This window comes from Sylvia atricapilla, chromosome 8 (genome assembly GCF_009819655.1).
Source record: "Sylvia atricapilla isolate bSylAtr1 chromosome 8, bSylAtr1.pri, whole genome shotgun sequence".
In the NCBI taxonomy this organism is placed as follows: domain Eukaryota; kingdom Metazoa; phylum Chordata; class Aves; order Passeriformes; family Sylviidae; genus Sylvia; species Sylvia atricapilla.
In genome coordinates this window covers 5,692,222-5,715,421 of record NC_089147.1, presented here as the reverse complement: position 1 = coordinate 5,715,421, position 23,200 = coordinate 5,692,222, and the positions used below count along the sequence as shown (strand labels likewise).

Here is a 23,200-nt window from a genome sequence, read left to right as displayed (position 1 = left end):
GTTGGAAGATTTGGGTTAAGTAATAAATTGTATCAACTGGTCCTTCCCATCATGGTTGACAATCCAGCATTAAAGGAAACAAATCGTTTGTGGAGTGAAGAAGATCTGCCCCATTGAAACGAACAAAAAACCCATCAAGAACATTTTTCATGGAATAACAGTCCAGAAATAATTCCCCATTTATTAGAGTCAAAGCACTAGCTACTCAAATGGAGGACCAGCAGCTTTTCATCATCTCCTGTGATATTTATACTTCTACAGAGCTGGCTCTAGCAAGTCAGTTTCCATCCAGGAAATGTGAGCATTATCCATTGTTTCATGTAGGAGACCTATAATTCTTCTTCAGTTCTTATCCATCCCTGTTCCAGAAGTTCTCAAGCATGGGAAGATGTTCAACAAGCAGCTGTGCATAACTGAAACTACTTCAACTATACAAATGAAAAGGTCAATATAGACACACAACAGAATGCCAAGCTAAGAGGTCTACATTGAGCAAAAGTCTACAAGTTCAGATGCTTAGTGCAATTTGCTCCTTTATTTGTTTAGTCACCTTCAGTGTTCTAGGTTGGCTGATTAATATGCACCTACTGTCTGAGGAACCAAAAAGGTTATGTGGTTTCTACTTTTGGAATTTTAAAGCCACGCTACCTTAAGCAAGCAGCTAAAGCAAGTTTGTGCCTGAATGGCCACAGCCCTCAGGGTATTGCTGCAGTGTCTGTGTCAACCTGCTGTGATCTTAAACGTGTTTGACAGTCTGCCTTGGCACTGCTGCTGCACCAGGCACACTGGGCTCTACCACCTCTTACCATCTTCCCCCTTCTTCCTCCTCCCTTCCATGCCCACAGCTGGCAAAGACAGCTGCTGAGGATCTGGGATCTGACAGAACCAGGTTCATGCAAGGAATGGTAACTGAATTCCAATTCAACCACCATCACCCACCAGCACAGAAAAGTCAGTTTACACTGAATTCCCTGACAACTTCATTAAGTGTTTTTTTCTAAACAAGAAACAGTCTATGCAACTCAGATGCCATATTGACAGCTTCAACACTAAGTTAGAAGGCAAAGCCACATTTTTTCCACAGCGTATCAAGAACACTAATAACAAGTAAGATTCAGATCAGCTTTAATCAAAGCATAGGGAGCTGTGTAGTTAAGCAAGAATAACTTGTATTCAAATAATCATTACTGATGTCAAATTAACGTTTTGAGTCATTACCCTTTAAATGTCAGTGAGCAGAGCATGTCATTCACACATCCATGATCTACATCAGCACACAGCCTCAGAAGGACAACACAATCAGTGTTCACTTGTCAACATGAAGTCCTGTTTCTTTTTCAAGTAAAACATTCAGTAAACACTTCAGCATTTTCTTTGATTTGAAATTATAGTACAGCAGGATGGGATTTTATCCATGTGATACCAAAAAGCACAACAACTTTTAAGTTTTTTTTTTTTTTTAAACAATCAACTGGATTCATAGAAGTCAGCTGAAATGAAAAACAACAAAGACCTTCCCAGAAGCTACTGCCTTGCAGTTGCCTTTTTTTGAACAGAAGCTTCATTACATAGTGGAACCCTTAAATTTATCCATGTGGGACAGGCACCACATGTGATCAGAACAAAGGAATTCTCACTCACTTTCAAGAGAACTTTCTTGTGCTCTTACAGCCACAATCCAGATCCCAGATTGTATCTATATAGGAAAATTCAAGCTGGAACAAGGCAGTTCTTCACAAACCCCATCCATTTTTTGGAAGTATACTGAACAAAAGATTGCCTGTATCTTGTAATGTAAGAACAGTGCAACAAAATCTTTTATTGCTGACCAGGAAACAGTTTCACGTGATTAAAACAAACACTTGTGCCCTTGTTCAAAAACAGTCAGATAATTAAGAAGTATCAGACACTAATCATGTCCATACAGTTTAAGTCTGCTTCCTTGTGTACAAACACAAGAAAAACAAATCACTATTTTTCTGCAAAACTAAGCCTTATTCACTGTGAGACTTTCTTGAGTGAAATGAAGGCAATGGTTCTGGTACAGTGAATCGCTTCTCATGAAGTTATCTTAGTAAGAAGAAGGTTCTGCAGGAAGGGTATGTCTAGAAACTGTTAGCAAATATACACAAGGAGGCAGGACTGATGAGAAGCTACATGTAACCTTAGATTTACAGCCTCGATACTGCAACTCCGCAAAATACAAAATGACTTTGTATGAAAAATTTTTAAATAAAACATCTTTTACATGATTGCAAGTGCATAGTTTACAAGATCAGCCTTGTCTGCCTGTTGTCAGTTTTACAGCAAAGAGGGACAATGCTTTGACAGATGACAAATACAGGATAAGCCCTTTATCATGTTCCACTTTTATTGAACATTTTCTGCAAACGCAGATTACAACCTTGCTTTAGGTTGCACGCATCAATTTAAGCCATAATAAATCAGTGTTTCTGAAATCCAAATTCTAGTGGTAAGGGTTAGGTAGTGGTTGATTTCTGAAGTTAGAGAAATTACAACAGTGTAAGTGTCACTCATAAAAGCAGTATGGTGCAAGAGGCTCTTTGGTGCCAAAAAATTGTCAGTGATGCATTTATGAATGCTACTGAGTAAAAAGCAATCTAATTTACAACTCTTCCTCGCAGTGCTAGAGAAACATTAAAGGACACTGGAGACCCCCACACCTTGAGCAGTCTGCGAAGAAATATCATCGTTACAGAAAAGCTGTATAAAAATCAATGAAAAAGACTTAAATCAGAAGGTATATCCTATCTTTCATCCTGAAATACAGGTCAGGTACGGCCCAGCTCTACAGCAGGCATATTAAATAATCAGATTTAAAGTGATCTACACATTGAGACCTGAAAGATCACTGCCTTAATCTCACACCCATTCATATGGGCATTTATGTGGCAATGTACTTGCATCATCTAAATCTTCAGTAGCGCCTAAAGAACAAACTGCCTCCACACCAGCATGCACCCAGAACAGCCATATGGCAAACACCTAGAAGGATGTAGAAACCCCAGATTGCAAGTGAAGTCTAACAAAGTCCTAAAGGAACTCACAACTCGTATCTCTACTGACTTGTGACTTTTGAATCTGGCTGAGTGTAACAAAAACACAGACTTACTTGTGAGGTTTTTCCAAACTACAATGTATAGGCCGATCCTCGCGTAGATATACACATATGTACAAAATGTCTAGAAAAACAAGAGTCCTGTAGACAAGAGTCCTATCTTGAGTGGAAAGACACTACATATACTGCAAAGGAGAAAAGGAGATAAAGGGCCAATTCTGCCAGCACAAGCACTCGTGGTTCCACACTAACTTCAGTCATTACTGCATGCATTAGTTGCCCAGAGTCACAAGCAGCTCTGGTGCAGCTGAGCCGACTGACTAAACTGCTCTTCCAGTACATCTCACTTCCAACCTGATCTAAAAGTCAAGGTACTACTCCACACGTCAATAAAAGAGGAGGAAAGAAAACCCTCATGTGATTTGCTACAGCATTAAGTGCAGTTATTTGCACAGTCTGGCTGGGTTTAACACAACTGCAAATCTCCATTTCAAAACAGACTATTCTACCTCACAACACCTGCATGGTCAGAAACAGAAAAGAGAAAATACACAGCTTCTCAGACACTCACTTAGAACTACCACCTCTAAAAACCAAGCTTTCTGTTTCTTTTAAAATGCAAGTTTGCTTCACTTAACTACCATTGCAAATCCTACTCTTTCCCTTCCAACCGTGCCTGCCTCAGCATTCCACATTACAGCTGAGGCATTTGCACCCTCTAGCTGTCACAGGGAGGACACATTACTTATATCTAACTTACATTCATTTTCAACTTCAAATTTATTGAGGCAGTTTATATCAAGGTATCCATAAAATAATTCAGAAATAACCCAAGTATACCATTTAAACATCTTCATGATTTATCCATTTACACACTCAGTACACAAACAACCCAGCCTCTGTACAAGTTCATCACATGCAAACCACCCATAAAGACAAAAACTTTAATTAAAAATAAGTCACAACTCAGTGTACTGTTTCAACTGCATCTCCATTTACCAAATGGCACATTGAATATTCTCTAAAATAAGATGTTTTTAACAATCTTGTTAAAAAATTCTTGGGCAAAATATTTCTAGACTTAAAAAACATCAAGATTTTTCAAAACACTCAAGATACTATACAACTTATAATAACCTTGAAATAGGTTTACAAGGTTGTTAACCAAGGTATTTACATACCAAATAATGTAAAGCAAAAAATTTGTATTTCTAATGACAAAAAGGTGATGCATTAAAGATTTATGAAATTAAAATTAAGGCTCTTTGTTATAGTTCTTTATGTAACTTTACATAATAGCCAACTTTGGAAATGTCAGTCTTGCACATTCTTGTCAATCTACTGCATTTAAAGCAGTAGGGTATATTAAGTATTACTTTGAATAATTACATTGCTACTTCTATGTTTGAGCATGCTTTTGAAACACTGTAATTATGAAATATTTACAATGTGTAGCCTTCAAACTTTATGTAAAAGCCCAAGTATGACTGTCTGATTTGAATACAAACAATATACTTGTAAAAACGCTTTTACTTCTCAAAATTAAATGTAAACTACTACAGTTTTAACAAGCAAACCAGCTCTGAAAAGTTTCAACGTGTGCCTGAATGTGGACAGTAAAAGTTGTGTGAAATTTCTCAGACAGTACTGTTTTTTATTTCAGACTGAACTATTCGTTGTATCAGCTGTTTTCTGTAAGCATGTAGAAAAATTAAATACTTTTTAAAAAAATTATTCCAAGACCTACATATACTTTGAGCTGTGTCCATAGGTTTCTTGAAAACTCAATACTGTCTTGCAGGTTGTAGTGATTGGTCCACAGTTTATTTCAGGATGTGTGTTCAACTAATAAAAGCAACTCGTTGTTTTTCAACGTCACTTCTCTTAAAAGCACAATGATATAAAACACTGAAGACAAAACAAAAACAAAAAAACAAACAAGAAAAAAAAAAAAAAAAAAAAGGAATGGTAACCTAAAGATTAAATCCATTAGCCATTTCTCCTACTATATCAAAATTTGTAGTCAGAATTGTCTTTATTGACTTTATTTTTAATTTTTGTACACAAAGAAAAACATGTTCATATCCATCATGAACAAAAACTTAAAAAGGCAGAACTAGAAGACATTTGTGTCCTTCACCAAAGCAAAGCTGTGCTAAAGGTTCCAAACATTTCCATTTTTAAAATAAATATTTTCTTTTTTTTTTTCATTGTCTACATTCCAGTCTTCAGAATGTTACTGGAAATTGCAGCCTATCATGAAATACACACTTTTAAACAGAGTCCCAGCTCACTGCGTTTGGTAGCTTGCCATACCATATCCAGCTTGGTTAGGTATTACAGGAGCACCTTGTCCCTGGGCAGGTTGAGCACCAAATCCACCCATCCAGGCAGCAGATGGAGATTGGCTTAAAAAGAAACAGGATGGTTAAAAAAACGTAGGGAAAAGCAACTTAAAACAAACAAAAAACCATAAAAACATACTTCCTACACAACTACTTGAATCAAAATAGAACTATTTCTATTTAATGAGTAATTCAGGTTAAACTCTTCAACATGTGACTCCTGAAAATATCATGAGCTTTTTAAGAACAAAAACCCCACAAACCTTAGGTACCAGTTGGATATGGCACCTGCCTCCAAAGGCATGGACACACACAGCTGGCTGGAACTGAATCAGTGATACAGAAATGAAAGAAATATCCAATACCTCACAGGCATGAACACCAGTGATGGGTTTATCAGGGGTCAATATATTTAATTGGCACCAGACAATGAAGAACTAGGCAAACAGGTTATTTCAAAATTATGTTAAAACAAAGAGTTCTTGTCAAGACTTCAGTCTTCAAGAGATCCATTATTAAAGTCCACCCAAAATCTGAAACTGCACAAGTTAAAGTGTCTGTGTGTACTCTGTGAGAGAGCTCCTTCTCTTCCTGTAGGCAAATATCCAGGTCCTGACTCAGACTCATCACTTCAAGTCAGTATCCAGAAGATATTTAGATACCAGAGAAGACCACCCCCCCAAACCTTTATCACCCTGGGTGGTCTTTGTGCCTCCATCACACATGGTATGTGCCATCAGATACAATTCAGAGTGACTCACCCCACCCCACCTGCTCATGGCAAACACTGAACATAAACTTTAAGCACACAGGAATCCCCTTACAAGTTTGAAACCTTGTGCAACCCTTGACCCAAATGAGCCTGAAACTTAAGATACAGCATTCTTGGAATATTCTAAAAAAATTAAATATAATTACTCACTCTACTCCAAAACCCTGTTGATTCCATGCTTGGCCATACATTCCATATGATGGTACTTGCCACCCATTAGCCATATATTGCCCATACTGTTGTGGATTTCCATATACTTGGCTCCATTGTCCCCACTGACTGTAATCCACCTGCAGAAAGAATAATCCATTGTACTTCAGGTTCTAGAGATGTTGTACATTGCATTTGTGCTGCTGAAGGCAAAGTTTTGGCTATATCAATCAGAGAGCTAAAACAAGCAATAAAGAGATCTGAAAAGTAAGATGTCACTATGACTTAATTAGATCCTTGTACTGAAAAATCTATTTGTGTGTGCTTGAAACCCCAAAGACTATTTGGTTGGACAGCCACCTAATCTGCAGTTAGCAAAACAGCAAGAATTAAAATTACCTCAAAGTTTCTCCCTATCTTGGATCATATCCAGAAGACAGTAACAGATATTCCATCAAAATCACTAGCCCAATTTGATGAACTGGAACATAACTGAGACAGAACATGGAATTTCATAAGAACTCCACCACAAAATTTAGCCATTATAACTGGGAAGTCATTACAGGTATATACACAATTTCTTTTGTACTACAAAGAAAAGATTAAGTACAGTTACCTGTTGGAAGTTTTTAGTCATATCAGGGGATTCTTTACCCCAATAACATTTAACAACGTGTCCTTCAATTGTGGTTCCATTAACTGAAACAATAGCATGTGCTGCACTTTCATGGGTTGAAAACCTAAAAAATGTAAAAAAACAAACTAATGTTATGTTTTACAGTACTTCCACCTGATTACTTAAAAAACAGTGACTCCATGCATACAGGAAATCCAAAGAAAAGCATCCACTTTCACAAACATTCATCTTCTCAGGTAAAAACACAAGTGACCCTTTTTACAAGTTCCAAATTATTTGATGAGTATATGGTAACAGCTTTTACTCTATCAGGACAAGTCCAGGACAAAGAGATAAAGCATTACCACATGCACAGACCCAGAGATTTTGCTTTCTCTGTCCATACCTGACAAATGAGTAACCTTTTTCTGGAAACACCCTTATTTCCATAATCTGTCCAAACGGTGAAAAAGTCTGTCTCATAAGTTGATCTACAACATAAGATGTTTTTCAATTAGTAGCCATCCTAGTGTCCAAAAAGTTTTCAGTAATAAAAAATAAGAGAACACTTCATACCTGTTAGCCCCGAGGCAATTCCTCCACAGTACACAGTACAATTTTTTGGACTTGACTGATTTACTACATCTTCAAATCTCAACTGTTTTGTATTATCTATAAAGAGAGAAGGCTGGTTTTCAGCAGTGGGCTGACAGTAACCCAGACACTTACCTTACACAAGCACGAATCTCACATTTAACAAACACATTCAATATTTTATGACCAGATCAGTAGTGCCACCACTATGCTGATACAACACACCAAAAAAAAAAAAATCTAATCAAGATCTGGAAGGCAAGTTAATATGTGGTTTAAGTGACATGATTTTGGTTTATGTTTTAGTCCCCCACTGAACAGTGAAAAGACAGCAAACACAACACAGCATGACATGAAGCTCTTACTTTCTTGTGTACTTTTGGGGGCTGGTGGTTTCCTTGTTGCCCAGTTAGTTCTGATCTGGCGGCCTCCCAACCACTGGCCTCCCATGTGTACAATAGCATTTTCTGCATCCTGGAGAGATTAAAACACAGATTGTAGCACTTTCAAACAAAAAACATGTACAAATCTACCCCTAAGACTTGGTTATCAGTTAATGCCATCAACAAAACCAGTAGCAGTACTCAGAGTATGAAATTCTGAACAATCATAGCAAGCAGACAAACATTAATTAACATGTAGACAACTGGTTACAGAGAAGGCCCTCAGAAGTCATTTGGTAAAAACACTGAAATAAAACAACTATCATTAAATGTTTCTTTTACTTCCTGGAGGTGTGCAACAGATGCTTTGTAAGTTCTCTGCATGTTAAACTCATTGTAAGAGCACACAGGAGGATCCATGGCCCACTTTTTATCTCAATCATGAAACTGAAGACAATCACAGTGTAAGCAGGAACATCTGCTAAACAGGGGTAAGTTTGCCAACAGCTGCAAGAAGCAATTTGTCTCCCAATTGCTTTGGAAGAAGGCAGGCAGAGCACACTTGAAACGCTTTTCCAAGGGCACAAAGCTTAAGGAAAAGTTGCCAAGCACAAGGGACAAAGAAAACGTGGACAAGTCAAAGGTGAGCTCCTTCCAGCCAGAATTCTCTTCTCAAACTCAGGACCTTGATCTTTCTAGGTTTTAATTATATTGAGTACTCACTTTGAAAGCACATAAATACAAAAATGAAAATACAAAAGATGACCAATAAGAAAAGAAAAACCCAATCTGAAAGACAAAGTCAAACCAGCAGACAATGAAACACCCCAACTGATTCAAGCACCCTTGGTTCCTAAAACACGGTGAACACACAATAAACTGACTAGAAAACACTCTGATGAATCTTGCTGCTACCCTGGCTTGAGGATCACAGCTGAGACAAACATGGAACAGAGCCCAAGCCATAACTGATCCACTCCAATGCAGAAATTCAATTTTCTCTTAACCATGTTATGCATTAAGAGCTCAGGCTGAGTACCTGAAGTCTGGGAGCATATCCTATTTTCCCAAATCTAGCAGAACGATACATTCTAAAAAACAGGCCTTAAACTACCAGTTCAGAACAGTCACACCATAAACCCACAGATGCAGCTGCTGTGGGCAAGGACAGAAATCAGGACATAAAATTTAGAGTACTTTTTAATACTATGTTTAGAATTCATCCATTCATTTTGTAGAACGAATACAAATTTCAAATTGGTACTTTAATGGCTTAGTCTGAGAAGAATCCAGTAACTTTAAGTCCATGACTGTTCCAGTTCCCCTGTGGTCACAGGAACCAAATACAAGTGTATGATAAAGGAAGAGGGGTACAAGGAAATAACAGTTATTCCTTGCTTTTTCAGCTTTAACACAGGACAAAGACAGTGTAACTGGAAAAATACCCTAAATCAAGGCATTCAATTGCACTATCTTATGGCATTGACAGATTTGAAGAAACTAAAACTTCTTCTTTGATTATGACAGCTGCAGGTAACAGTTATAGGACATCAAAAGAGATCTGACATGTAAGACTTCTGACCACACAAACAGGCTTTATATATGCCTAAAGCCCTGGAACTCTGTGTTTTATCCATGCCAAATGCTTAAGGAAAATGATTCACAGTTTCCCCACGTTGTCCTAAACATACATACAGCTCCTGTACGTGTAGATTGTTTCCCTGGGTGAAGTCTAATAAACAGTGAATACAGAAACAGGCAAAACTAAAAATGGAAAATAAGAACTATTTTAAACCTGCATTGTGATTACTCACCAGTTTGTTATAAAAAGATACAAAACCATAGCCTTTTGACTTTCCAGTTGCCATATCTTTAACTACCCGTGCATCCCTGTGAAAAGAAGCACAGCTATATGAGGGTAGTATTGACAACCTGCAAAATAAAAACTAAAAGGAACCACACACACTGTATTGTGAGCATAATTTTTTCTTATAAATTCAGTTAGCCCTAAAACTACAGTCATTCCTGAACTCTCCCTATTGCTTCTTTACCTGTTAGAAAAAAGCAGTAGGACAAAAAAAATAACATGTAATAAACATGCAACCTATGCACATAACCTATACTGGCTATAACTAGAATGTTCAAATTTGAAGTATAAGAGAAACAAAGTTTCCTTTTCTAATATTCTATTGGCTAGGGTCCTCTAAGGTTTACTGTTCTATAAATTACTGTAACAATTCTATCTAATTTACCATGCATTTTCTAAATAGTTAAATGTCTTCTGCCTAGTGATACAAAATATATGAAATATTAAAAAAATCGAAAAAGAGGAAAAAATAGGAATTAAAAGGCATACATGGCCTGTTAACAGATTTCTTTATTTTTCTTGGTCAATTCTCTACCATCATTTTGGAGTTTGGGTAGCTGTAAATTTTGAAAAATTGACATTTTCAGAAATTTAAGAAAGGAGAATAAAACTAACAACAATGCTAAGCACACCAGTACGAAAACAACAAATTTACACAGAAATTTTAGTGAGTAAGTTAAAATGATTGGAAATATAGAACTGCACTGAATATAGAATGTTAAAATGTAAATACTAAAATATGTATATATAAATAATGTATAATAAGAATAAATAGAAATGAGAAAAAATCTACAACTGAGTTCCAGTGTGCACAGTTCCTTGCAGTTAGCCTTCAAGATCCTGTCCATTCTTATGAGCAATTCTGCAAAATAACCAGAATGCTATTACTTTTAATTGTGACTTGGACTTTAGAAAAACTGCAGGTCTCAGGTATAAATATAGATTGAGAAACAGAAACCTGAATTATTCTTTTTAAATTGATTTTTAAAACAGTACTACTTACCACATTAAGAGACAAAAAGCAAAGTAAACAAAACAGCAGAGGTAAGAAATAAGATTTATGATTCATTTAAAAATATGCGTACAGAACAAGAGAAAAATAAGAATTTTGTTCTTAGAAATATATTCCTGTAAAGTAGTACAAAAACGTTCATGTGCAACTTTGATTTTTATAAACTGATGAAACATTAACAGACTTTTTTTTTTTTTTTTTTTTTTGGTAGCATTACTCTTTAGGACATATATACTTTAGCACTCTGAAGGATTTTGTAATGTTAAATATGTTCCAATTAGAAAACCAGGTGATTTAGCATCACCTGAATTGTCCATGAGAAGTTTAAAGACACATTCTCTTAACTGGCAGAAATGTGCACATATTGTAAAGTCACCATTCTTTCATTTAAGATATTATAATTGTAATTCATCCCATTATCATTCAAAAAAAACCCCAGATTTCATTCTCATAAGTATTAGTTTTCAAAACATTCCCAAGTTATTAACTAGCTGCTTTATAGAATTATATTCCAATTGCCCAGTTTTCCACAGTGCAAATGAAATGCAGCAAAAATGCACATAAAACACACCCAGGATACAATATATACCAGTTGTCAAGTCACTACTCTGTACACATTCTCAACACCAAAAAAAAATCACACTAAGAGCAGTAATTACATTTTAATAAAAAGTTGAAGGATATTAGCATATAAATTAGGTTAAAATGACATTGCTTTCAGCAAACCAAAGCACAATAACATTACTGTATTTACATTGTGAAACACACTGAGATACAACCCCTCTTTACTACCCACCCAGCCACCCGCCACAAGGAAATGAACAGCACAAAAATCATATCAATAGATAAGAAACATTTCAACTTAAAACACATTTTCACTATCACATTTTCTCACTGATAATGGAAATGTTTATGATGATACTTACGATATTTTGCCAAAAGGAGCAAATGCTGACTTGATGTCTTCTGTTGTTATTTCTGGACTTAAATCCCCAACGAACACATGGAAGTGATCTGAAAATAAATAATTTACTAATCAAATATTTAACTGCTATCTAAAGTTTCAACTCCTGAGAAAGTGATGCTCTGCACACAGCACTGGGAATCAGGAACGCTCAGGATTCCATGGGAAGAGCAGCAGCAATTTAATCTGTCCACTCCGGTTTCCCCAGTTGTAAGGCAGAAACAGAAGAATTAGTTTGCACAGTTCTATTAAACACTAGATGGGAAGGAGAGAAGTTATGTTTAAATGCATTTATGACAAATTTTTACCATTTTGTGAAGGATTCGTGTAGAAGTGATACTGTGGCATTACATTACTTACTGGATGTATCTTTTTTCTGGCTACTTGGTGTTGTTGCCCAGTTTACTTTGACCTCCTGAAAACAAGTATAAGATTTAGTATAAATTCACAAAATTCATACATTTTATAAGTTCATTCAAGGGTGGGTTACAACTGTCAATGTTTACAAATCATCACTTAATATAAAACACCATCATAAACAGAACATCACAAATCATACACCTAAACACGACTTATTCTTTTAATATCACTACTTTTGAAAGATTATTCTATCAATATTTAATCTTGGTAAAACATCTTCAACGGTTTTGATAATATTTTCACGCAAATCTATATTCTTTACATCTAAGATTACCACGTGAGCAACTTACCTTTCCCAAAATTTTTCTCCCATTCATAGCAGCTAATGCAGCAGCTGCATCTCTGTGTTCATAAAATTCCACAAAGCAATAAGGGTCATTGCTTGTATGCTGCAAAACAGAAAATCCAACAGAAGAGTTGACCCTTCTGCTATCGGGTTGCTGAGAAGAAAATCCAGGAAAATATATTACTTATAGCTAGAAACTTTCAGAATGATTTGCATCAGATTTATGAAATAGCCTTTGACATTACACTTAAATGCAAGAATTATTAAGATGGATTTTTTTTTTAATCAAAGGTCTAGCAGTTCCTGAAGGATAGCTTGCTTTAAATGAGGACTGAAGTTTACTGAACTAAAAATAACTGATCAGAAAAGTGATCTGCAAACTGGATGGAAAGGGGGGTGGGGAAAGGGAAGAATGGAGAGAAGAACAAAACTGCCTCATGCACACTCAAAGCTAGAAAGGTCTACTCCCCAGACACATTTTCAACAATTTTCTCTTGCCCTACTTAAAAAGTCTTTCCTTTTACTTGACTGTAAACCACCAGCAGGCAGCAACCTGGAAGCAGCACTGTGTCAGCCTCAAGTGAAAAATGCCACAGCAAACAACTGGGAATCAACCTTTTAAAAGAACTCCAGTTTGACTGAGGGAAAAAGATATTAATCAATTGACTGTTAACTTTGTTAAACCTTGAGTACAACCTGTTTTTGTAGGATGGCCTATCAAATCACCTTTAAAAACACTCACTGACAGAGGTCACTGAAGTAATAAATACAGCAGAGTATAAAGTGCAAAGAACAGAAGAGTTTTCTGAAAAGGTGATCAAGTGGAAAGGATGTCGAGAATGCCAACTTGAGAACACTGGATGTGATCTACCTCCAAGATGTAATGAGTACAGAAACGCTAACCAAAACATTTCCATTAACTATTCAGCACATGCACAGACCAAAATATGATAAACACCAATATTACCCTAAACAGGTTATTTCTCACATGGACAGGGAAGGGTCTAGCACAGAGGACCTGCTCTGGCATCAGTATTCTCATTATCAACCTCTCCCAGTGCCAGGTAGAACACAGATGTAACACAGGTTAAGAGAAGCCTTTTCCAGCAGTCCTATTTAACTTCTGACAACTCATACACACTTACACTTAGGAACAATTCTAATCCTTCCCCCTAAAACTGGATTGTACAGCTTCAACCATAGCCCTGTCTACTTCTCTACTTCTGAAGCTGTTCAGATGCAACAGTTGAAGGGATCACAAGGCCTTTATACACTTAAATTGGTCAGGGAGTCTGAAGTCATCCTCCTGAACACTGTCACTACCTGGGGCCTCTAACGGATGCACAACGAACAGATGAGAGAAAATGGACCTGAGAGGATAAAAAAAGTTTCAGTCACAAAGTTCTCTGCAAGCACACTCACCTCAGATGCCCCAAAAAAGAAAGCCTTAATTCACCCCTCTTCCCACACTACTTTGGGAAACCCATTTAAGGCTTCTTTAGGAAATAGAGTAGTTTATGCTTCAGCTGAAGTGCAGCCTTACTTATAGATTTAAGGGAGGTATTTAGAACTGAGAACTTGACTGAACATGAGAAGAATCTCTTTTTTACACACTCAGACCTTTAGGTGTCCAAACTATCTACAAATACTGTGCCACCAGCCTGGGTATTATAAACCCCCAAAAGAAACACTTGAAAATTTTCAACATTTGATGTGTTCATGCCACATACTCTACAAAAGAAAAAGGATGACTTGATACAACTGGCTAAAATGGAAAAACTCACAGGTTTTTAAAAGGTGATGGTGGTACTATCCTAAGTTGGATGCTAAGAACCACCTAACCATGACTCAGTTCCTAGGACAGGTTTATCACACGCTGTAGAAGAATGCACACCATGGACAGGGCAGTCCAGTCTAGAATCCAACCTGCACTTCTGTGACTGTTTGTTGGCAGGTGCTGAGGTCACCTCCGTGTGACTGAGTACAGCTGCCAGCAGTTTTTGTTCATCTACTTGTTTCATAAAGACGTCTCACTTATGGAAAGATTTTAAAACCGCAAAGCCTCAATCAAGGCAAAAATGTTGGAATTTCTCATCTGCTCCTCAAGAAACCAAACTGATGCTAGCAGCTCTCACCCAGCCAAAGGTGGGAGCAGCAGCACCTTATGTCTGCAGAGCACATGACAATCAAACTGCTTCTTCAGAGAAAAACCAGCAACTGTGATCTGGCAGCCTTCTGTTATTTTTCTCCAATAAACTTAAAGCAAATGCAGCAGAGAAAAGTGTCACATGGGAAAGTTATTAGTCCAGACAAAGATGAGAGTGATTACACAAGCAGCAAGTTGATGATAAGCTAAAAACAAAGAAACAAACAAGCTGTGTGACACATTGAAAGGAGAAGCCCGAAGGGAACTTTGTGGAAGCATTCCTAAAGAAGTCTAGTCACAAGACTTGCCTTTTAATACTTTCATTAACAATCTTGACATAAAACTACTGTAACTGTCCTCAAGAAATCTGTAATTACAAGTTAGTATCAAGCAGAAGATGTGGTAAAAAGTATGAAGAGTACACAGAAACCAGAGATGAAGGACCAAAGCTTAAACCTGGCAGAAGCTCATTAGTCCCTGTCTGCTCAAAGCTTACCAGTTATAAACACAGAAGGAAGGAAAAATACCAGGGCAAGAGAAGGTTTGTAGGATGTGTCAAAAAGCTCACAGAAATGGCTGCCAACCATAAAGGTACCAGAGTACTTACAGTGGAGATAAGAAAGCATTAATACTTACCAGCACTCTGTGCAAAAATTTATCTGGAATACTATGGAAATTTTGTCACTTTGTTTCAAGGAAAAATTAATTTAAGAGCAGACAGCTGCAGACAAGAGCTACTTGTACTGGTGCAGACAAGAGGTATTTGAACCAGAGCAGAAAAAGTTGAGGAAGAGTCAAACTTATTTTGAAGGATTTCTTACTTTTCATCCATAGCAAAGAACTAATTATTCAAGAGAATTTAAACAAGAATTACTGAGGCTCACGTTCAAATAATGTGAAAAATGTACAAAATATCCATGAAAAACACTTGAAATAATAAGGTTTCTGATCATCAGAACAATGTGATTCTGCAAAGAGGGGGTAACAATCTTTTAGATAAAGTGGAATCTCATCACCAGCTGATAAAAGGGCTACAGGTCAAAGCACAGGATTGCACACACCAGGTCTCTCCTGCAAAGAGTTATCCCCAAAGCCAAACCCAATCGACCCAAAGAAACCCACTGCCAGTAACCTCAAAAGAAGCCCTGAACTTCATTTGTTTTGGACAACTTAGGAGAAAGTTACACTACATTTGCTACCCCCCCAGATGTGGAAGGCCTTACCTCTGTTATCATTTTACAGCTTTTGCATGGTCCAATCTGGCTGAATAACTGAAGTATGAGAACCTCAGTCACATCTCTGGAGAGGTTTCCTACATAGCTACACAAGGAAACAAAAAACCAAGATTTTAAACCAGAAATTGTCATCTTTTAAAACAGAATTATGGTTTTAAAAACTTAAAACAACTATAAAGAATCTCCCTTTAAAACATCTCAGGTATCTTAAAGTCAGTATTTACAAATTATTTCATAGTTTTAATGCAGTATTCATGTGGTTTCTAAATTATAATGTTGGCCTCACAAGTGAGGAGTGAAGCTCAGTTCAGACAGCACTGGACACCAAGACCCAGTGCCAATCACTTCCTTGGCACGAGGGTGTCAAAAACACAAAGAGCATTGCTCAAGAATGTTGTGCAGAACAAGCAACCAACTGGGCAATGATATTTTAAGTTTCACTTCCCACTGAGTACCTCATCAAGAATCCTTCTGAATTTGGGTACAAACACACATCAAACTCCCATGAGCTCAGGAGCAGCTCTCGGACAAATTGTGCTGCCTTGCAATCAACCAACTCAACTTTTCTGTTTGCCTGAACATTTGGAAAGGCAGCCCACTCACCAACAGACAAGGCAATTCATGCAGCATTCTGCCATAGGAATGCCCTGTAAAGCATCTATCTCAGCAGCTCCCATCTCTGTAATAGCCCCCAAAACTCTGGCAGTGTTATTTTAATATCACCCAGGCTTCTTGATTTTTGTTAGTTTGTAAATCTTGAGAAGGAATTCCAAGTTTTGAAATGCTCATCAAGTTTGGATAAGAGTCCTAGATTTATCAGGTCACAATAATGGCTGAGAAAGTCCTGAATGCAAAACTAAATTCTTTTTCACAATTTGACTAACGTGTAATCAAATTGTAAACAACATGATCAGTTAAGAGAAAGGCTTGTTGCAGTAACAGATGTCAGAAGCCATCAGCAGAGGGACATTCATCAACTTTACAAATAAGCCTGTCAAGGCATAAAGAATTCAAGTGCAACCAATAAGAAGAGCAGAACTTCTGTGATTTAGAAGCTGAAAGAATATACATTTTATTCATTTTACTCTGGTCAGTTACAGAACGTCATCAAACTGCAAACTAAAGTCAGCCTGACCTGTTAATACAGTGCTCATAAATGTGAACGAGCGTTTCTTATTGCTCCCAGACAAATTTATTTTGAGGTAACTAAAGGTGTGCTTTGAAATTGCTCTGAGAGGCAACCCTTGAAATTTTTGGAAAAGCCAATTCTGTGTTTGACAGCTGGACTTTCATCTGGATCAGCAAAATTAAAATGGACACTGTTTGTTTTCATCAGAACACCACACAATGTCATCAACAGAGGTTTGTTTGTGTCGTTCTCCTTTCAGCAACTACGGGGCAATTCTGCACTTCCTCAGCAGGACTCCAATGCCACAAGATCCAGAGTGAGTTTCTGAAGTATCACCTGAATGTAGAACATCCACTAAAATCCTTCATGTACTCATTAGTTTCTTATTAAATACGTATGAATTAACACAAGTCATTAGCAGAAGCCTGGATTGTGAGGAAGCTTTTCAGCAGAGAAGTTAAAAACGGCAGAACTCAAAGACCCCTTACAGGACAATTTGTCCATCTCACTGACTTTTCAGTTCTATCCTGAAAACTTAGTAGTTAAACATTTATCCATACCTTCTTTCTGAAATATTAACTCAATTTTTGTTAATCATTCACCAAGAATAAATTGTAAATCACTAATAGCTTTTAGTGGAAATATTAACTGTTGCAGATACTACTAAAATCAGATGGAAAATGTGTATTCCAGTAGGAATTCCAACATAAAGGGTCAGTGGTGCTCTGAACTTATTGCCAGTACTGGATTCCTCTGTATGCTGCAGAACAGTATTCACTAACACTGAGCCTTCACAGCACATATGAAACTAAACACAGTGAAGACTTATTAACATTATTTCTACTGCAAAGCAGATAGAGTAAGGAGTACAATTAACACTAACAAAAAAACATCATCCAAACATCATCCTCTTCTGCATAATATTAACATGTATTTGGGAAACACAAGGAGTCTGAAAATCACGCTGGAAAACTCCTCTTGCCTGACAAAAATTAAAAAAAAAGAAAATAAAAAAGGCCAGGGAAAGCTATTCCTCAGCAATCTATTCAACTAAGGTAAGAAAAGTTACACTAACTGATAGAAGACACAAGATATACTAGGTGCTTTTTTGATACCACCATGTCTTCAGCAAGACAGACCTGAGAGAATGTTGCATCATGTACGAAACAAGCTGCCTTTTCATAAAAATCAGGACCACCTTGACTGCTGGATTCAGATGGGATGTGAAATCCTACTGGGCCATTAATTCCCTAAATGTGTATGATAAATTCTGCCTTGGTGCATAATATCACCATTAGTCAGAGGCATTCCCACCCTGCCCAAGTTGCTAAAACTCAAACTTCAGTAATGCACACACTGAGAATACTGCACAGGCAAGGACAACACCCAGAGAGACCCGAATTTCTCAAACCAAATGTCAAATACGGGAATACAAACCTCTACGAATTTGCAACAATATGCTAAAAAGTAAGACTTGACTGTTACTTTCGTATAACCATTTCAGCAGACTGCAGTCACATCACCTCCCTCAGTACAGTCAGAGAGGACTTGAATAAAACCAGACAAGCAAATACGTTCAGTGTGACTGTCTGAACACCACAGAACTAAAGAAATAAATACATTCAGCAGGTCAGGAACAGACACCTCACCTTCCTGGAAACACAAAACTTGGCTTCGCTGATGCTAATCACCCACTACCCATGGCCAGCCTGTGGTCAGCTTTCCCCTTCCCAGCTCCATTTACAGTGATGTAACAGAGGAGCATCTTCTGTGCTTGAAATCAAAATTATCAGAGCCACACCTCAGGAAACCAGAACACCCCTAACATGCTGCTGTTGGGTATGTCAGTCTTTTTGGACCGATACATTCTAGACGATGAATTATACGAACTTTTTAAAAACTATAAAACCCAGCAGGGAAGAAGCATTTACTAAACTTTTATTTTAGGTGGTCTTGGATGATGTGACAGGGCAGCAAAAGTTGTGGGTTTTGCACAAAGGCAACAATGTTTGTTCCCTTCTGCAAGCCTGAAGCACCTAAATACCAATTAATCAGCAGCTATTAAAAAAATCCCAACAACCTATAGACAGATAGATGTTGTGACATGATTTTTTAATCTATTACACTTCTGCTGACAACACAAAGAGTAACAAATTACTTGAAATTCACAGATGTTGTGGAACTATCTGTAGAACACAAGAGGCACATATCAGTCCATAATGAATTTTGGAACTCTTTGGCTTAAGCAGAAAAACTCTTTTTGAAGGTAAACAGGTTTGTATTGCACCCTAGACAGGGAGGTAAGAAAGGGACATTTACAGCCACTACTTTTAGGTGCACAAAATGCCCTTACATCCCTTTTTGAGGTAAGACAGCAAATCTGATTTCTCTCTCACACTGCAAGAAACAGCAGTTTCCATATTTAAAAGAAGGAATTACGATAAACAATAAGGTAACTGATGTGCTCAAGAGCCCGTGGAAATTCTAACAACTCTGCCTAGTGCTTGTGAGCCCCTGGAAATAAAATGATACCAAGAATAATCCACTCTGTAGCCTCCTCCAGGAGACAACACTGCTGCACAAGAGCTGAACTGGAGGGAAGTTCAAGACAAGAGAATGGGGTGAAGCTTTACTCCTGCACCTTATCCACATTCCAGACTGGGGATACAGCATGGCAAGGCTGATAACAGCTGTAGGTATGCAGTGACTTCAGAGCAGTCACCGAACATCTACAAACCACACAAAACATTTCTAAAAGCTTGAACGAGAATATACGACTTTGGAATTTTTCTGGTTGTCTGCGAGAGCTGATAACATTAGCAACACATCAGGTTTCTGATAGTTTAGTTTTCACTTTAAAGGAGAAACAAGACTTTGATACAGCCTGTGAAATCTAACAGTACTCACAGAAAACAGAGCTTTCACGTGTTCTAGTAAGACAAAAACAAAAAAAAAAATCAGAAGCTCACAGCTCATTTTAGGACCAGCTAAAAAATTACATGTGACAAATCACACAAAAAGGCTCCCATCCCTGGAAAGATTTTTGGCAGAAAGTATCTAAGGCTATTCTTCACATCTCTGTAAAGTTCAGCAACATAAGAAAGAAAAATGCAAATGGTGTTGGTTTTCTACATTAAGCCTCAGAAAATATTCTGAATTCTTAGAGGTTCATGACTGGAAACAACATAACAGCCCTGTAAGTACTGCAAATTGAGACAATCCTAATTCCTGAGCTGGTTAAGATGGGCATAAACATTCAGTTCACAGTGGTTAGGTAGATTTTACTTTTTATAAGTTAAAAAAAAAATGGCTTGCCACTGGTAAAAAAGAAAATTCCTTCTTAATTTACAGATTTTTGGATTTCATTAATTTCTTCAGGAGTGAAAAACTAAGACATTAATAAAGCAGTGCTTACACTATCAATCAAATGGTTTTGCACATGGTCAAATAGCTACTGAAACAATTTGTTCTTCACTTTCTCCCCCCTCCCCCTCCCCAAATAAACCAAACAATGACAACTTAAAAGTTCAACTAACAATATTTTTATTTGCTGTTCTTAGGGGACAGTGAGTTTTATTTATGAGATCACAACAGCTCCATATGAAAAGCAGTGCTCAGGATAATAATCTTGAAAACATGACTTGCTATTCTAAATTTAAAGACATCTCAGATAAAAATTAAGGACAAGAAGGTAAAATGCAAAAAATGCTACAGCGAGATTTTTGCCTTCCATGCAAAAAGCCCACAAATAATTCCAGGAAAGTAACCCTTTGTGATTGTGGTTACTACAGAACTACTAGGAAATTAATGTGCATGCTGTTTATTAGTTTAACAAATGAAACAGTCACACGTGTGCAATAAACCATTTGGGGCAGCTGCAGAGATGCTATTTCAGACATCTTAGTACAAATTTAGTCTTTTCCTGTTAGTAACTAAGTGGGCTAAGCCAGGTCCTTGATGGAATGTGTTACTGGGAAGGACTCATGGCCACAATGTGGTACCCAAACTTGTTGGCACTAAAAGAACATACTAAAACTTAGTGGGAATTATAGCAGTTCTTAAAAAGAGAGAAAATGAGTCAATAATGAAGAAAGGAGCCTTGAAAATAAAACTGAATAAAACACTGTGTGACTCTGCTCTTTTCCCTCCTCCTATTCCAAAACAACTCTCAAATCTAGGTCCGCTCTGAGGGCAAAGCAAACTCAGATCATTTGGGTAATCAACACAAAAAGTATTTCAGACATGCTTATTTAAACTATGCATCACAGGGAGCGAGGACTAAGCACTCGTATTACACTACAAACGACTTAAAAGAACTTTTGCAGACCTAGAAAGGAGAAAAAAAACCACAAATTGCCTTGAGAAGCCTTAAATGCCAAGTCATCATTTTGGTGGCGAGAACAGAATTACGAGACATTTTACTGTTTCAGTAGCTTCTTTAAGAGTGGCTTTCAGCGCTGACTGTCTTGGGAGAGCTTTTCTGAAGGCTACTGTCCCGAAAGCTAAATAGACAAAGATTTCATTTGCACTGTCCTGAGCTGTGTTTGCCATCTGAGCAGCCCGAGCATGAGCCTGCCTTTCTCCCAGGGCCAGCCCGAACGCTGCACGGCTCACAGCGAGCCCGACACAGCCCCTGGCAGCTGCACTGGAAATCTGGGAACTGCTTAAAATCAGCAGCAGCCCAAAATCCCTGCTCTCAAGTGCCCAACCACAAGTGCGAGCCTCCCTCGTTTCAGCCAACAGGACAAAGAAAATTCATCGAAACCGCATCTGCAAAGCTGAAAAGAACTCCACGGCACCCCCCAAATGCTCAAATTAGGATTTTTAAACAGAAAACGGATGACAGACACCAAACAACTAAACAGCCCGGAGAGACACGGCCAACACACAGTTCTTTCTCTCTGCTGGGCCCGATAGCGTGTTATTGAACCACGCCGTGACACGCTGGAGGGAAAAGCGATCCCTCCCGGTTTCCCGGCGCTGCCCATCCCACCCACCGCCGGGAGAGCACAAAGAACTTTCCCAGCGCCGGGACCGCCGGCCAGGGGAGGCCCGGGGGCGGCCTGTGCCCCCGGCGGAGGCTTGGGACGGCCGCCTGCGCCCCCAAAACCTCCGGGGACAAACCCCGGAGGCTCCGGGGATGGACCCCGTTACAGCCCGGCTCCAGCCGCGCTTCGCCCGTGTTTTGCCCGGCTCGGAGCAGCGCAATCCCCGCGCGGGCCGCCGCGCTCCGCTCCCGCTCCCCGCCCGCTCCCCCTGCCCGGACCCCGCTCCCGGCCCTGCCGCACACGCTCTGTCCCGCTCAGCCCCCTCCGTTCCCCCGGCACCCCTCGAGGCCCCGGGCCCGCTCCCCGGGAGCGCATCCCTGCCCCCGCCCCGCTCCGCCCCGGGCCCGCTGCCCACCCCGCCGCCCCCTCCTCACTCACAGGGTCCTGGGCTGCCCGTCGTCTTCCATGATGGTGGGCGAGCGCCGCTCTCCGCAGCCGCGCCCGGGGGCAGCGCCGGAGGGGCTCGGCGGCGCACGGAGGCAAAGGGAAGGTGAGGAGGGTGCGGGCGGCCCCGGCTGCCCCCGCTCCGCGTCGCCCCCGCGCCAGGTCCCGCGGCCGCAGATCCCGAGCGGGAGAGGGAAGCGGCACCACAAAATGGCGGCCGCCACCAGACGCTCAGGAAGCCGCGTTTTGCGCAGGCGCCGCCCCGCGCGCTCCCGGACCCGCTTCTTCTTCCAGGCGCCGCGAGGCGCGATGGGGATCGTAGGCACGGGCGGGCACGGCGCGGCGGGGCCCCGCGGGCTGCTGGGAGTTGTAGTTTGTCTAGCCGCCCACAGAACGGCTGCGCACCGGGCAGGGAACTACAGCTCCCGGCATGACGGCGGAAGCGGCGCCTCGGGGACGCGTTCGGGCGGCCTCGATTGGCCGCCGGCAGCCCGGGAAGATTCGCTTCGTCCCGATCCCGGCCCTAATCCCAGCTCTAGTCCCGGGCCCGGCGCCGGCCCCACGCAGCGGGACGGAGCTGCCAAGGCTGCGCTGGAGCGCGCTGGCACCGTGTGGGGAGGACAGAGACCCAGACCCGCTGTGCCCCGAGGCTCACCCCGGCCGTTCCACATGGCCTGCGCCGGGCGGGGGCGGCTGGGTTACCCCGGGACGTGTCACCCGGCGCCAGCCTCTGGAGAAGGATGGCCGGGCTGCACGGGGCTTGGAGCAAG

The 23,200-nt window shown here is 39.7% G+C and overlaps 1 protein-coding gene across 5 annotated transcripts; it reads right to left on the bottom strand.

The window, feature by feature from the left end:
• Positions 1 to 3,840: 3,840 nt before the first annotated feature.
• Positions 3,841 to 22,692, bottom strand: TIAL1 (TIA1 cytotoxic granule associated RNA binding protein like 1). 5 transcript variants are annotated; one of them, XM_066323480.1, is made up of 12 exons: positions 22,425 to 22,688; positions 15,858 to 15,954; positions 12,493 to 12,642; positions 12,143 to 12,197; positions 11,745 to 11,832; positions 9,754 to 9,829; positions 7,922 to 8,030; positions 7,539 to 7,634; positions 7,369 to 7,453; positions 6,963 to 7,086; positions 6,347 to 6,486; positions 3,841 to 5,487 (listed from the first exon to the last, which is right to left on the bottom strand). In XM_066323480.1, the coding sequence occupies exons 1-12, from the start codon at positions 22,451 to 22,453 to the stop codon at positions 5,370 to 5,372; spliced, it is 1,167 nt and encodes a 388-aa protein (XP_066179577.1). In that variant the 5' UTR covers positions 22,454 to 22,688; the 3' UTR covers positions 3,841 to 5,369. The 5 variants fall into 5 exon arrangements, with proteins under 5 accessions (XP_066179577.1, XP_066179578.1, XP_066179580.1 ...); XM_066323481.1 differs by having other exon boundaries at positions 12,493 to 12,591; positions 22,425 to 22,687; XM_066323482.1 differs by lacking the exon at positions 3,841 to 5,487 and adding an exon at positions 6,746 to 6,838 and having other exon boundaries at positions 6,358 to 6,486; positions 22,425 to 22,690.
• Between the last annotated feature and the right edge of the window lie 508 nt (positions 22,693 to 23,200).

Coding starts and splice junctions, on each gene's coding strand:
- TIAL1 (XM_066323480.1), bottom strand. CDS start 22,453: ATGGAAGACGACGGGCAGCCCAGGACCCT. Junction 9,830..11,744: donor GCTCCTTTTGGCAAAATATC/GTAAGTATCATC, acceptor TTCTTTTCACAG/GGATGCACGGGTAGTTAAAG. Junction 7,087..7,368: donor AAAGGTTACTCATTTGTCAG/GTATGGACAGAG, acceptor TACATTTTTTAG/GTTTTCAACCCATGAAAGTG.